The sequence below is a fragment of the Protopterus annectens genome, chromosome 9.part0 (assembly GCF_019279795.1).
Source record: "Protopterus annectens isolate FY-2018-M chromosome 9.part0, PAN1.0, whole genome shotgun sequence".
Lineage (NCBI taxonomy): Eukaryota > Metazoa > Chordata > Ceratodontiformes > Protopteridae > Protopterus > Protopterus annectens.
Window position 1 is genome coordinate 1,027,514,780 of NC_056743.1, and position 12,334 is coordinate 1,027,527,113.

The 12,334-nt window shown below is 39.6% G+C and overlaps 1 protein-coding gene across 1 annotated transcript in view; it reads right to left on the bottom strand.

Moving 5' to 3' along the window:
• Positions 1-1,652: 1,652 nt before the first annotated feature.
• The window catches only part of LOC122810621 (acid-sensing ion channel 1B-like), a 28,317-nt gene continuing 17,635 nt past the window's right edge, over positions 1,653-12,334 (bottom strand). The window contains exon 2 of the mRNA XM_044082196.1: positions 1,653-1,694. Within this exon, the coding sequence (XP_043938131.1) occupies positions 1,653-1,694 (42 nt within the window). The remainder of the gene's footprint in view (positions 1,695-12,334) is intronic.

A 12,334-nucleotide genomic window follows, 5' to 3' on the forward strand; every position in this document is an offset into this window, starting at 1 on the left:
ATAGATGGGCAATTGGCTGTTTCTTTTAATTGACTGGGAAATTCTGACAGAGACCTCACTACTTTAGGGCTGTTCTTAGATCTTTCATGAAACATCTGATGTTGCCAGTTACAATGTTCTAACACACAGATCACTGGCCACTCTCCAACAATATTAATCTGGGTTACAAGCTACGAAACAGACAGAAGCCAAACAGTAGTTGAACAAAACCCACTCAGCTACTCGAGTGTCACAAAGCTCTGTTCTGGGACTGCAACTTTGTATCATCTTTACTAATGACATGTACCAAAAAAAAACATTCCTGCAAATCCTGCCTTACAATTATATTGAAGTGCCAAAAGTGTGTTATTACTTTTACGTTTCTTACAGAGTGTCCTATTTTTCTTCTTTTACTACCTGCACTAATTTTTATTTCTACAAAGCTACACATTCAACCCCCTATAGCAAATAACCTTTCAACAGTTGTAAGTATATTGGAACTGCAACAGCTGACACATTAATGTTTACTGTATTTATTGTCTTCTGTAATATTGTTATACTACACGTATTACTGTCTTATACTACAGCAAACTCTCAGTTAACCAGAACTCAAGCTACCAGCAAAAAAAAAAACTATCAAAGAAATACAGTACAATTTTCATGTATTGCACTCCCCCCCCACCCCCGCAGAAACATACCTTATGTTTTTAGAGTTTGAGAGTTTTAAAAAGGGAGCTAGGAATAAATTCCCTCTCTACCCAACCTGAGAACAAGTGAAACCAAACAAATAGTATATGGTACAGTATTAGTCAGGCCTATTTTTAATAGCAACTCTCAAGCAACTAGAAACTACAGTTATCCGGCATCTACCAATCCCCATGGGTGCTGGTTAACTGAGAGTTTACTATACGTCTTACTGCATGGTTTAAATTAACTTGATTTTTCTGGGTTTCAACTAAAAAAATGGCCTTTGCCCAGCAGGGAGGACCCAGTCAACAAAATGTAAAATGAAATAAAAGAATTAAAAAATAAAAATAAAATAAAATGCAAAATAAGAAGCACAATTTTAGTTGAAAGGTTAAAATGTGAGTGTAGCTCATTCTACATAAATTTTAGGCAGTAGTCGATATTATCAAGAAAGATTAAATCTAGAGAAACTTCAATGTACATAATTTTAAATATATAGAAATTATGAGACTTTTCTATTCAGGGATATACTTAGCACGGTATGCACATTTGTACCTATATCCAGCTGTGAAAGATGATTTGTGGATTTGTGCGTATAGAACAAGGCAGCCAGCACAGTGTAACGATTCCAGTTCCTATCTAGAAGGTTAAAACAATTCCATGTACCCTGTTGTTATAGCTTTTTGATTCATGCAGATAACCAGAATGCTAAACAGATTTATATGAATACACATCATGGTAGACAGCCTTACACACACACACGCACACATCATACTGTACAGATTCATACAAATACCCAGAATAGCATATAGAGCCATGCATGTGCTAAGCAATGCATATACATTTGTGCTTATGCCTGTGGTGAAGCACTAAACATATAGCCAGCATATTATGCAGATTCAAATAGAAAGATAGCATGCTAAATAGATTTAGATCCATATTCAAAATGAAATGACTATTGTAGACTTTGAACCTGGATCGCAAATTCAGAAAAGAATATACTTCTCGTCCAAAATCGCTTTATGCACCTGAAATATGAAATATAAATACATTTAATCATATGTAATAAGCAGTCACATGAGTACTGCTGGACTTAAAATCAAGCTAAAGTAGGAAAGGCCTTTGCACATCATAGGAAGAAACATTTTTCTGTTAATATCATGTATTTGAAATGAAAATCTGTGTACTGTTCTGCTAAAAGTGCTGAGATCCTTCCCTGGGTTACTGAACTAAGAATACATCAAGAGGGGTTAGTCTGTTTATCAAGAAAGCCTGAGAGGATACTGCCTGAAGATAAAAAGTGCATTAACTCCATAATTAGGGCCCATTTTCATATCTTCTTGCTGTCTGAGCTCCGTCTGCTGGTTAATGGCTATATAAGAATATGTTCATATAACAGTCTTAAATCAGGGGAACAATTTAAGAAGAAAACCATTGTTACTTGCTTTTTATAAAACTACTTAAAGCTTTATTAATGTACATTAGCATCTGAATTCTTTCTCCTTTGAATAAATGATTAGGGACTGTATTACTGTTTCTCACACCTTCAATAGACAGTAGTTTACTACTCCTCTAACCTGTATTTTGCTGTATTTGAAAACTGCACCACAGATCTCTTGCCTTACGGTCTGTTAAAACAGTAAGGTTCACCTTTATAGAAGTTAATTCTGCATCCATCTGCGTATTGCCTTTAGTACAGTATGGCAGGCCTCTATACTCTGGATTTTCAGTTGTACAATACATGTCTGGAAATGTCTTTGTGCCTTCAGCATTTTGTAAGCTTTTACAAGTTGTTGTCTGCAGTGTACAACACTAGTTCACTTCCTTCCACAGTGGAAAAATATGAAATATTTCACAAAATATTCACTTTTATTTTTCATATCATTTACCACAGAGTGCAGCCTACATACCATCCAACTCTCAAGATCTCAGAAGACTATATTTTTAAATTCTGTTGACTTTTGGCCAGCTTCACGATCTTATGGATACGTACATTTTTTAAAAATCTTGTTGTTAAACAATTTATATATTGGATCCATGCCACCTTATATTAGTTTTGAACAGAATTATTGCACAGAAAGTTTAGGCAATCCTGCTCAGTCATACAATAACAGTTACGGAACGTTTCTCACATTGCATTAATCCTTTTCCCTTAACTGGTTTTCTAATGCTTCCCATGTTCCTCATGTCAGTGAAAACTGCATCTGCTCAGTCTACCAGCACACTTCTGCTTTACCCCAAAAAGCCAAATACTGAAGAGTCAGCAGTGCATCATGGTCAATCAGAACCATTTTACCCTCACTCTCACATACACACAGTTCCTATGATGCCCTCAGCTCACATCTTTGCACCCTTCATTCCTTTCTTGTACTAGAGGTTTACACACACACACACACACACACACACACACACACACACACACACACACACACACACACACACACACACACACACCATACTATGTTATGAGCATGGTTTTGTTCATATCTCTAACAATTGTCTGCCTCCTTTAGTCCTTCCCTTTTCACTTTCTCATATGCTTCCCTTGCATCTACCCACCAAAAGCTTTCTTCTACTTATCTCTCATCCTCATTTCCTATTTTTTCTTCAAGTCAATTCAGTCTGCCCAGTTTTTCCCTCCCAAGGTCTTGCCATGTATTATCCAGCTATTGTTTCCTTTCATTCATTCGTTCTTCGTTCGAGGTACACCTGTCTGCTCCCATCTTTACATTTATGGATTCTCACCTCAGTCCATTATTGTGTCCAGTTTCCTTACCAGAATGAAAACTCATTTTTTAACATCTCAAAGTCCTTAATTCTACATTCACCTCTCCAACACTACTACCCCAAACTATATACAATATCACACACTGTCAGAATACTTGGTGTTCTCCAACCTTCTCCTCTTAGGACATTTTTGATTCAGCACAATCCTTTCATCTTGCTGCAGAGTCTCATCTTTGTCTCACCATACCCACCACTTAATCTACACCCTGTGCATAACAGAACCCAACTCCTTCTATCTGTAGTTGGAGCTCTTCCTATCTCCTTCAACCTTTTCTTCCAACTCAACCTGCTCACTCCTCACTACCTTTACAGACTAACTTGACCGAAGAGTAGATCATGGCATTAACTGGTCATCCAGGACATTGAGTAATATTGACTGGACATATAGTATAGTTTGTTCGCTCCTTGTAAGAAGTGTCAGACATCAGACTCAAAGTTCTCAAATTCTTTCTGGAGAATCTGGGACAAAGTAATAAAGTAAGGCGATAAAGACCCAAAATCAAGGAAATGTTTTAAATGTTACTGTAATTCACTTAGAAAGTTAACAGAACAAGTTTTACATCAACATGCATTTTCTAAAGAATTGGAAGCATGAAAAGCTAATGTGTCATCTTAGTAACTGACTGCAATTGTTAATGATTTACCAGATCAAACACTTTGAGAAACAGGGCAAAAAATATGAGGCATTAACAGGGATGTTCCACAAAATCAAGGACAGCTGAGAGCTACGCTGAGACCCAGTACTATCAGCTCCTCCATTCTCTGTCAAATATAGTGACTATCAAACCTTGTTGGTACACTTTTAGTTGGGAACCCCTGCTTCTTACATGTACTAACTTTACAATCAATATACCTTGAAGTAGGGAGGATACTCCCAAGCTCCAGCGGTTTTATAATATGCATGTATGTATTTCCCCATTAGTATTTAAATTCGCACTTTTCCAAGGATTACAATTAGAATCCTTGAACTTTCAATTATGAAGAATCAAGCAGCACGCTGTACTACCAGAGACAAATAAGTACTGAAGAGCATGCTCATGCAGCTAGATGACCTGAAGGGTCTCATGGTCTAGATCCTGCTACCAGAGGGACTAAGGAGCTCTGTAAGTATTAAGGAGTACCATTCAGCATCTTCTGCTACCAGAATTAATAAGGAGCTCTATAAGTACTAAGGAGTAAAACACAGTATCTAATCCTATCAGAAGCACTAAGGAGCTCTATGAGTACTAAGCAGCACACAGCATCTTCTACTACCAGAAATACTAAGGCAGTCGATGAGTACTAATGGAGCACCACACAGCGGCTTATCCTGCCAGAAGTACTAAGGAGCACTATGAGTACTAAGAAGCACCATACAGCATCTTGTACTACCAGAAGTACTAAGGAGCTGTAGCAGTATAAAGGAGCAGCATGTAGCATCTTCTGCCATCAGAAGGACCAAAGATCTCTGTAGGTACTAAGGAGTACCATACAGCACTTTCTCTACCCAGAAGTACTAAGGAGTACCATGCAGCACTTTCTCCACCCAGAAGTACTAAGGAGTACCATGCAGCACTTTCTCCACCCAGAAGTACTAAGGAGTACCATACAGTACTTTCTCCACCCAGAAGTACTAAGGAGCACCATGCAGCACTTTAGGTAAATTATTACTAAGCAACTCTATAAGTAATAATCAGCACTATTCAGCATCTTCTGATAAAAGCTATTTGGTATGCCCTATGGTGCACCACATGCAACACTGTCTGCTGTGAGATGTACCACCCTGCATGGGTTGCTACAAAACAGATAAAAAGTATGTCACGGTATGTGCTACTGTGAAGCAGATCAAAGAGTGCCATCAGACATGGACTGTAGTCACATTTTAAAATGCTCTACTACCAATTGACCACAAGGCCCCATCTAGCATGTTCTGCCACTGCGGCTACCATGCACTAGTATCTGGCATGTCCCTTACTGCTATAAACAGAGGGCTTCAGCCAGCAGAGTGTTCTCACACACACACTGCGAGTACTCTCCAGCACATACCCCACTGACTGCAAACAATGCCTGCAGTTTTCTACTGTTATGGACAGGGAACCATTAAGCACATTACGGAACAGAAGTACGACAAGATGTTTTTTGAAACAGTCCCTCATGTTGCTCCACTAGAATGACCACACATCTTTCCCTAGCATGTTCTGCTTCAACAGTGACAGCAGTTTAAAATGCATATTGCTAATGATGGTACAGTAGTGTGTACCCTATATGTCTTCTGTTAAACTAGAAGGTACCCCTACATGTTTTCTGCTGACTAGAAGAATTGTAATGATTCCTAACAGTATCACATATTTTGCTGCTTGAATTACCACACTACAATAGAATAAATGTTCACGTCAGTTGTTTTCTGAGTGTTAGACCTCTTAGGTATTTTAAAATGTATTTCTCCTTTATAACTAAATATCGTTCATTACAGCTTCTAGCCACCCTCTTAAACAACAGATTTGACTGCTTTATCTTCACTTTGTCATTTTATCTCTTCAGTCTGCAGAACGGTATCTCCGTATATCATGCATATTGCTACAGTGCATACTTGTGTCACTAACTTCTTAAGAAATAATGAGAAGGTACTTCAATTTCATTGTTTAAAAAGCACATCCATCAACTAGAATTCTTAATGAAGACATAACTTGACAGCATTGATTGATTTAATGCAACACTGACTGACTTGAAATCTCCCAGATGGCAGTAAATCTGTACATCAGCCAAGCAGCAGTGACACAGTGCAAGAGTTTCAACACATCCCTTTGCAAATTTTCATCTAAGGTAGGATTATTAGAATACCAACAAGTGCTGTATATATGTACAAAAATAAATACAAATATGCTTTGCAAATTTGTATGTATATGTACAAAAATAAACACAAATAAAGTAGTCTTTATTATCTGAAGTAAATGGGCCATAGGGTAGTTCGGCTAATCAAACTGTTTAGATAATCAAACATACACTGAACCAGATAAAAAAAAACTTTTAAAATCTTGTTTTTTCTACACACATGGAATACACTTTTCAACCATTCAGAGATTCCAGTGGACAGTAAAGAATATTTTTCACACACGAGTGTTCCCCAAGCTCAGAAAACACGCACAAGTGAATACGTATAACGTTTACATATTCAGACTTTATGATTTTTCCTACCAGAAAACTTTGTAAAGTTGTGTTCAGATAATTGATGTTAAGGATAATTGACATTAAGGATAATCGATGTTCAGATAATTGACTCTCTACTGTATGCTTTACAAATGAGGTTCCATGGCATTTTAAGGAAGGTATGATTACTTTGTGGGACACTTCAGTATAATTTGACATCCTTCACAAGCACTGAATGGCAGGATAACGAAGACCGTCTACAATAGCTCTTAAAAGGCATATTTCCCTTTGTACTCATTATACCTTTGAAACTCTTAGTGCAAGAAATCTGCACATAGCCTAAAATAACGGGAGGACAAAGACAAAAAAGGAAATATTTTAAACACTGCTCTTATAAGCTTACAGCACTGCTAGAATAACACGATTTGTGTTAGCATACATTTTCTGAAGGATATGATGTTTGAAATTCAATTGTATCATCATTATTTAATTACTTCAGTCCTCAGTGATTTGCCAGAAAACCACAAATTTTATGAGGAAGAGAACAAAAATCTGAGGTGCAAATCTGGACATTTGAGAGGTATGGTACTTATCTGAGTGCTATCTCACGTTCACACTGTTATTTTAGGCCACTGCTGTGTTTGCTACTTTGACACATTCATTCCTTCCACCAAATGTGCTGGGGGACCTAGAGAGTCATAGGTTCATAGGTTCATACTAGGCTATCTGCCCAAGGGCATTTATAAGCCTAGCCCAGAGTTTTGTGGCTTTCGCCACCCCTTTAGTTTGAAGCAAACTATGCCCATTATTTTGCTGTGCCTCTGTCAAGCAGTGACACTGAGGTAATCCCTGGGGTATATCTGCGATCTCCCATCCATTGGTCAAGATTTCTTTTGAACAAGGCCAGCGAGGTGCTCTGCCTCACATGTACCGGGATTTTGTTCCACAGCATAGGGAGTCTCTGGGTGATGAATCTGTCCCTCCAGCACGTCCTATTAATAAACGTGTCAAGGTTTAAGTCTCCCGCCCTTGTAGTTCTGAGGGATCTAGATTTTTTGAGGTGAAGCATGTTCATCAAATCTGGGTTTGACATGGCCTTGTATGTCAGGCACAGGTCACCTCTGAGTAAGCGGTAAGCGACTGAATAGAGCTGGAGTTCTTTCAGTCGGGCAGCATAAGACATATTTTTGAGACCCTTTATCCTTTTGATGAGGAACTTTTGGGGCCTTTCCAGCTGCTGCAGGTGTCGAGTCAGATACATTCCGAATGGGGCATTGTACTCAATCATTGGTCTGATGAGTGATGAGTACAGGGGGACGATGACCTCCCTTGATTTAGATGTGAATCCCTTCATGATCAGGTGGGCAATGTAGAAGGTCTTCCTAACTACTTTAGCAACGTGAGTGTCAAACGAAAGGTTACTGTCAACCTGGGTCCCCAGATCCCTGATAACCTCTTCTGTGCTCAGTGGATTGTCACCTATATGGTAGCTAGGGGTAACCTTGTTTTTCCCGAAGGGTATGACTATGCATTTCTTGGCGTTTAACTTCAGGCCATGGCTCTGGCACCAGTTATCCGTTTCTGTGAGACCCTTCTGAAGGATATCTGTGTCAGATGTGTTCTCGACTATGGCGTCCAGTTTGCAGTCATCTGCAAACTTTGTCAGCCATAACCCTCCTGTGTTTGCTTGTACTTCTGAAAAGTAGATTCCGAACAAGAGTGGGCCCAGGACTGAGCCCTGTGGGACACCACTTGTGACAGGCTTTGAGTCTGACATGGCGCCAGCAACTCTGACCCTGTGGGTTCTGTCACTTAGCCAGTTTGCAACCCATCTTGTGATGTATGGGTTTACATTTAAGCTGATGAGTTTTTCAATGATACCTGAGTGGGGTATTGCGTCGAAAGCCTTTGCCAGGTTGAGGTAGGCTGTATGGACTGCCTTTCCCTCATCAATGGCCTTGGTGACTGTTTCAAAAAAGTCAACCAAGTTTAAAAGGCATGATCTGCCTTTGACAAAGCCAAACTGGGTTGGATCCAAAGTCTGCAAGTTCCCTATGTCTTTATTTATGAGTTCCATTATGATCCTCTCCATAGCTTTGCAGATCAGGCTTGTCAAGCTGATGGGACGGTAATTTCCAGGGTCGGTGGAGGCACCGCCTTTGTGAAGTGGGACCACAGTTGCCGTGCGCCACTCCTTGGGTACGTATCCTGAGGTGAGGCTAAGATTAAACAGTTGTCCTAACTGCGGGTTTAATTCCTCATTGAGGTCGCGGGGCACACAGCCAGGGACACCATCCGGTCCCATGGATGCTGTGTTTTTCGCCTTGAAGAGAGCAGTTCTCACCTGGGCGTTAGAGATGTTTGGGGGGCTACAATCCTCTGGTATAGATATCTCTCCTTTTGGGGGGGGGGGAGTTTGCACTGAACCTGTCAGCCAGTATGTTGGCAATGTCTGTAGGTTCAGTAATTTTCACATCATTTTGAGCTAATTCTGAGCATATCTGGGAGTTTCCTCCCAGGTTTCTAACATAGCTAAAGAAGGCCTTATGATTGTCTTTTGAGTCCTTAGCGATTTTTCTCTCAAAATTTGCCTTGGATGATTTTATGAGGGCTCTTAGTTTTTTACTTATAATGATCAAAGGTGTCTTACCTTTTAAGGATTTTGCTCTATCTTGTAGTAGCTTCCTCCTTTTGTTGTAGAGCTTGTTTATGGCTGGGGTCCACCAGACTGGACGCTTGCCTTTGGTACAAAGAGTCTTTGTTTTGTTTGGGATTGCCTGATCCATCCATGCAGTCCTGTAGGTGCTGGCAGAAGGCATTTGTAAGTGATTCAGCGGCTTGAGTAATGTTTTCCACCGGCTCGGGGGCCTTAAAGGAGGCCACACTAGTCTTTAGAAGTGTGAAGTCGGCTTTTGAGAAGTTCTTCACTGTGGTCTTTTTTATCTCAGGTGGGGGCGGGATGAGGACCTCCAGTGAGATTAGTTTATGATCTGATCTCACCAGTGAGGGGTATACTTCCGGTGTTGAACATTGTGATCCCATGTTCGTGATGATGAGATCAAGTATGTTTTCACCTCTTGTGGGGATGGTGACTAGTTGTTCCATGGCATTTGAATTTATGAACTCCAGGAACCTTTGGGCTAGAGTAATGATCCCAGTCTATATTAGGGTAGTTGAAGTCACCTAGTATGATGGTGTTTGGAGATACATTTATCCCCTCCAGTGTTTTCAGGAAAACTATGTGAGGTTCCTGAGTTTGAGAGGGTGGCCTGTAACATGCTACAAATTGCAGAGCAGTCTTGCCTATGGTGAATTGCACCTGGATGGTCTCCGATGCATCGTGCGTTGCCACCAACCTTGAGGTGTGGGTGTCCTTGATGAATATGGACACCCCCCCCTCCTTTCTTGGTGTTGTCCGGATTTTGGGGCCGGAACGCATGATATGAGATAAAACCTGATAGTGCTGGGGTGCTCTCAGGAGCCTTGAACCAGGTTTCAGTCACAGCACAGACATCAATGTTCTCCATACTGAGAAGGGCCTCGAGTGCGTGCATCTTCAACCCCAAAAAAAGATTTAGAACTGTTGCCTTCACTGATGGGATCCCAGCTAGACATCTTTCTAGCATTCTGCCCCAGGTTGACTCTTTTTATCATGTTTTTTCTTGTAATCAGAGTAACATGAGAACTGATAAAACAAAGCTCGCCAATGGCCGAGGACCTTCATGTGAAATTCATATTCCACAGGTGAGATGGTACAGTCTTCATTTGATTACACTGTGAATAACTTTGGCACAGTTCCAATTAAAGTTTAGCTAGTCTGAATCATATAAAGTTCAGTCTTATACAAGGGACAAGTTGTTGTGTTACCTTTGCTGATTCACCATGTACACCATAATGTAACCCTAATATGACAGCCTTTGCACAAGAGTTTTTGTCTCCTGTTTTGGCAAGAGTACACACTCCATCTTTCTTCTCCAGATGGTCCAGCTCCCCCGCCCAGTTAACAGTCTCCTGTGACTTTTGACTCAACTTCATGATGATGAAAATAATCACTGCAAGAAACTGTATGAGTATTAATTTACCTTTCTTCTCTTAAGAAAAGTTGGATTATATTTGAACGGCATTGACCAATAAACTTCCAAACTTTCACCATACATAAGCACGTTTAGAAAACTTTCCATCAGTCCTAACTCTAAACAGTGGAAATCTGGGTAAAACCTACAATAATGGGGGACAAAGCTCCCAAAATAGGGACATATTTTAAATATTGCTCATTTATATTATGCATTTTATGAAGGCTATGAAGTCAGAAACTCAAAAGTATGTCATCATTTAGTGCCTTCAGTCCTTAGTAATTTGCCAAGAAACCATACATTTTATGAACAACAGACTAAAAATATGATGCAAAATATGGACTTTCTACAAAAATCTGGACAGTTGACAGGTATGTCACAAACCTATCTGGCAATAAAACAAATGATCATCTTTCTTAGTCTAAAGCACCACAGTCATCACAAGGGTTAAGATCAGGGTAATTCAGGTATACTGACTGCATTCTGATGAGTTAGCAAGTGCTTTGCTCAGCACATGAAATATTATCCACATTGTGTGGAAAATCTGCATTTTATTCAGCTAATGAAACCATGCCCTTTCTAGAAGAGTATCCATCAAAGTTATTTATTTTTTTCACTGCTGAATTATTGGGTAAAGTTAGAGAAACATTCCGTGCTCAGCATGTTTTATTTATAGTTATCCATTTGTTATCAGGAGTACACAATAAAATATTGTCCTGGAGGTAGTTTGCATTTCAGTCATGGTATTCGTTTTAGTTGCTACTGCTATTTTTGTTTGGCTTTATTTTTTTTTTTTTTTATAAATTTTGCGATCAAATGCTGAGACAGTTTTAACAATTCTGAAATCATTGTAAAGCACTTAATGTTTGTTAACCTGTGCAAAAAAAGCAGGGAAGGACAAGAGTAAAGGGTATATAGTGTGAGCTGAATTGCAGGCATACTAGGATAAAACAGGTTGATACGTTTAACCTGATACCTGGGTGTGCTAGAAGAATTTCATCACTTTAGCAATGCAGGCATACTCCTTTACTTTGTGTGTGTTTGTCCCGGCTCTTTTTGCCATGTGCTTCCTATCCTTGGATGATCTCATGTAATGAGATATTTGCAGTATTGCTACTATGCTGAAGATACACAACTTTAACTCTCCATCTCTCAGGACTCTGTGTCAAAACTGGACTCCTTATACAAGGACTTAGATTGTATCTATAATTGAATGGCTTCTATATGGCTTAAGCTCAGCAAATCCAAGATGGCAGCCATGACTATTCATACCGGTCAAATTTACTCAGATATCATCAGCCACTAAACAACTGTATTTTTATTTTTTTTTATATTGGGACTAGTCTTGCTAGGAGGTAATTTGTGATGATAAGACGACACTGCAAGACTAGGTGACATCTTTCGTTAGGTTTGCCTGTTACATTTACAGTGGAGTATTCAAAACCTTTTTACTGTCTGAAGGCCTGAAACTGGTAGTGCAAAGCCTTGCTTTCTTCACTACTGGACTGCGAAAGTTACTGTACCTTTGGCTTCCAGACTGTGAAACAAACCACCTCCAGCTAGTTGAAAACTCTGCTGTCTGTTTTTTTACTGACAGTTCTCATCAGTATCATTTACACTAACTTTGCAGAGCCTCCACTGACTGTAGTTATAGTCATAAATTGTGTGATGTTCTGTCTCGG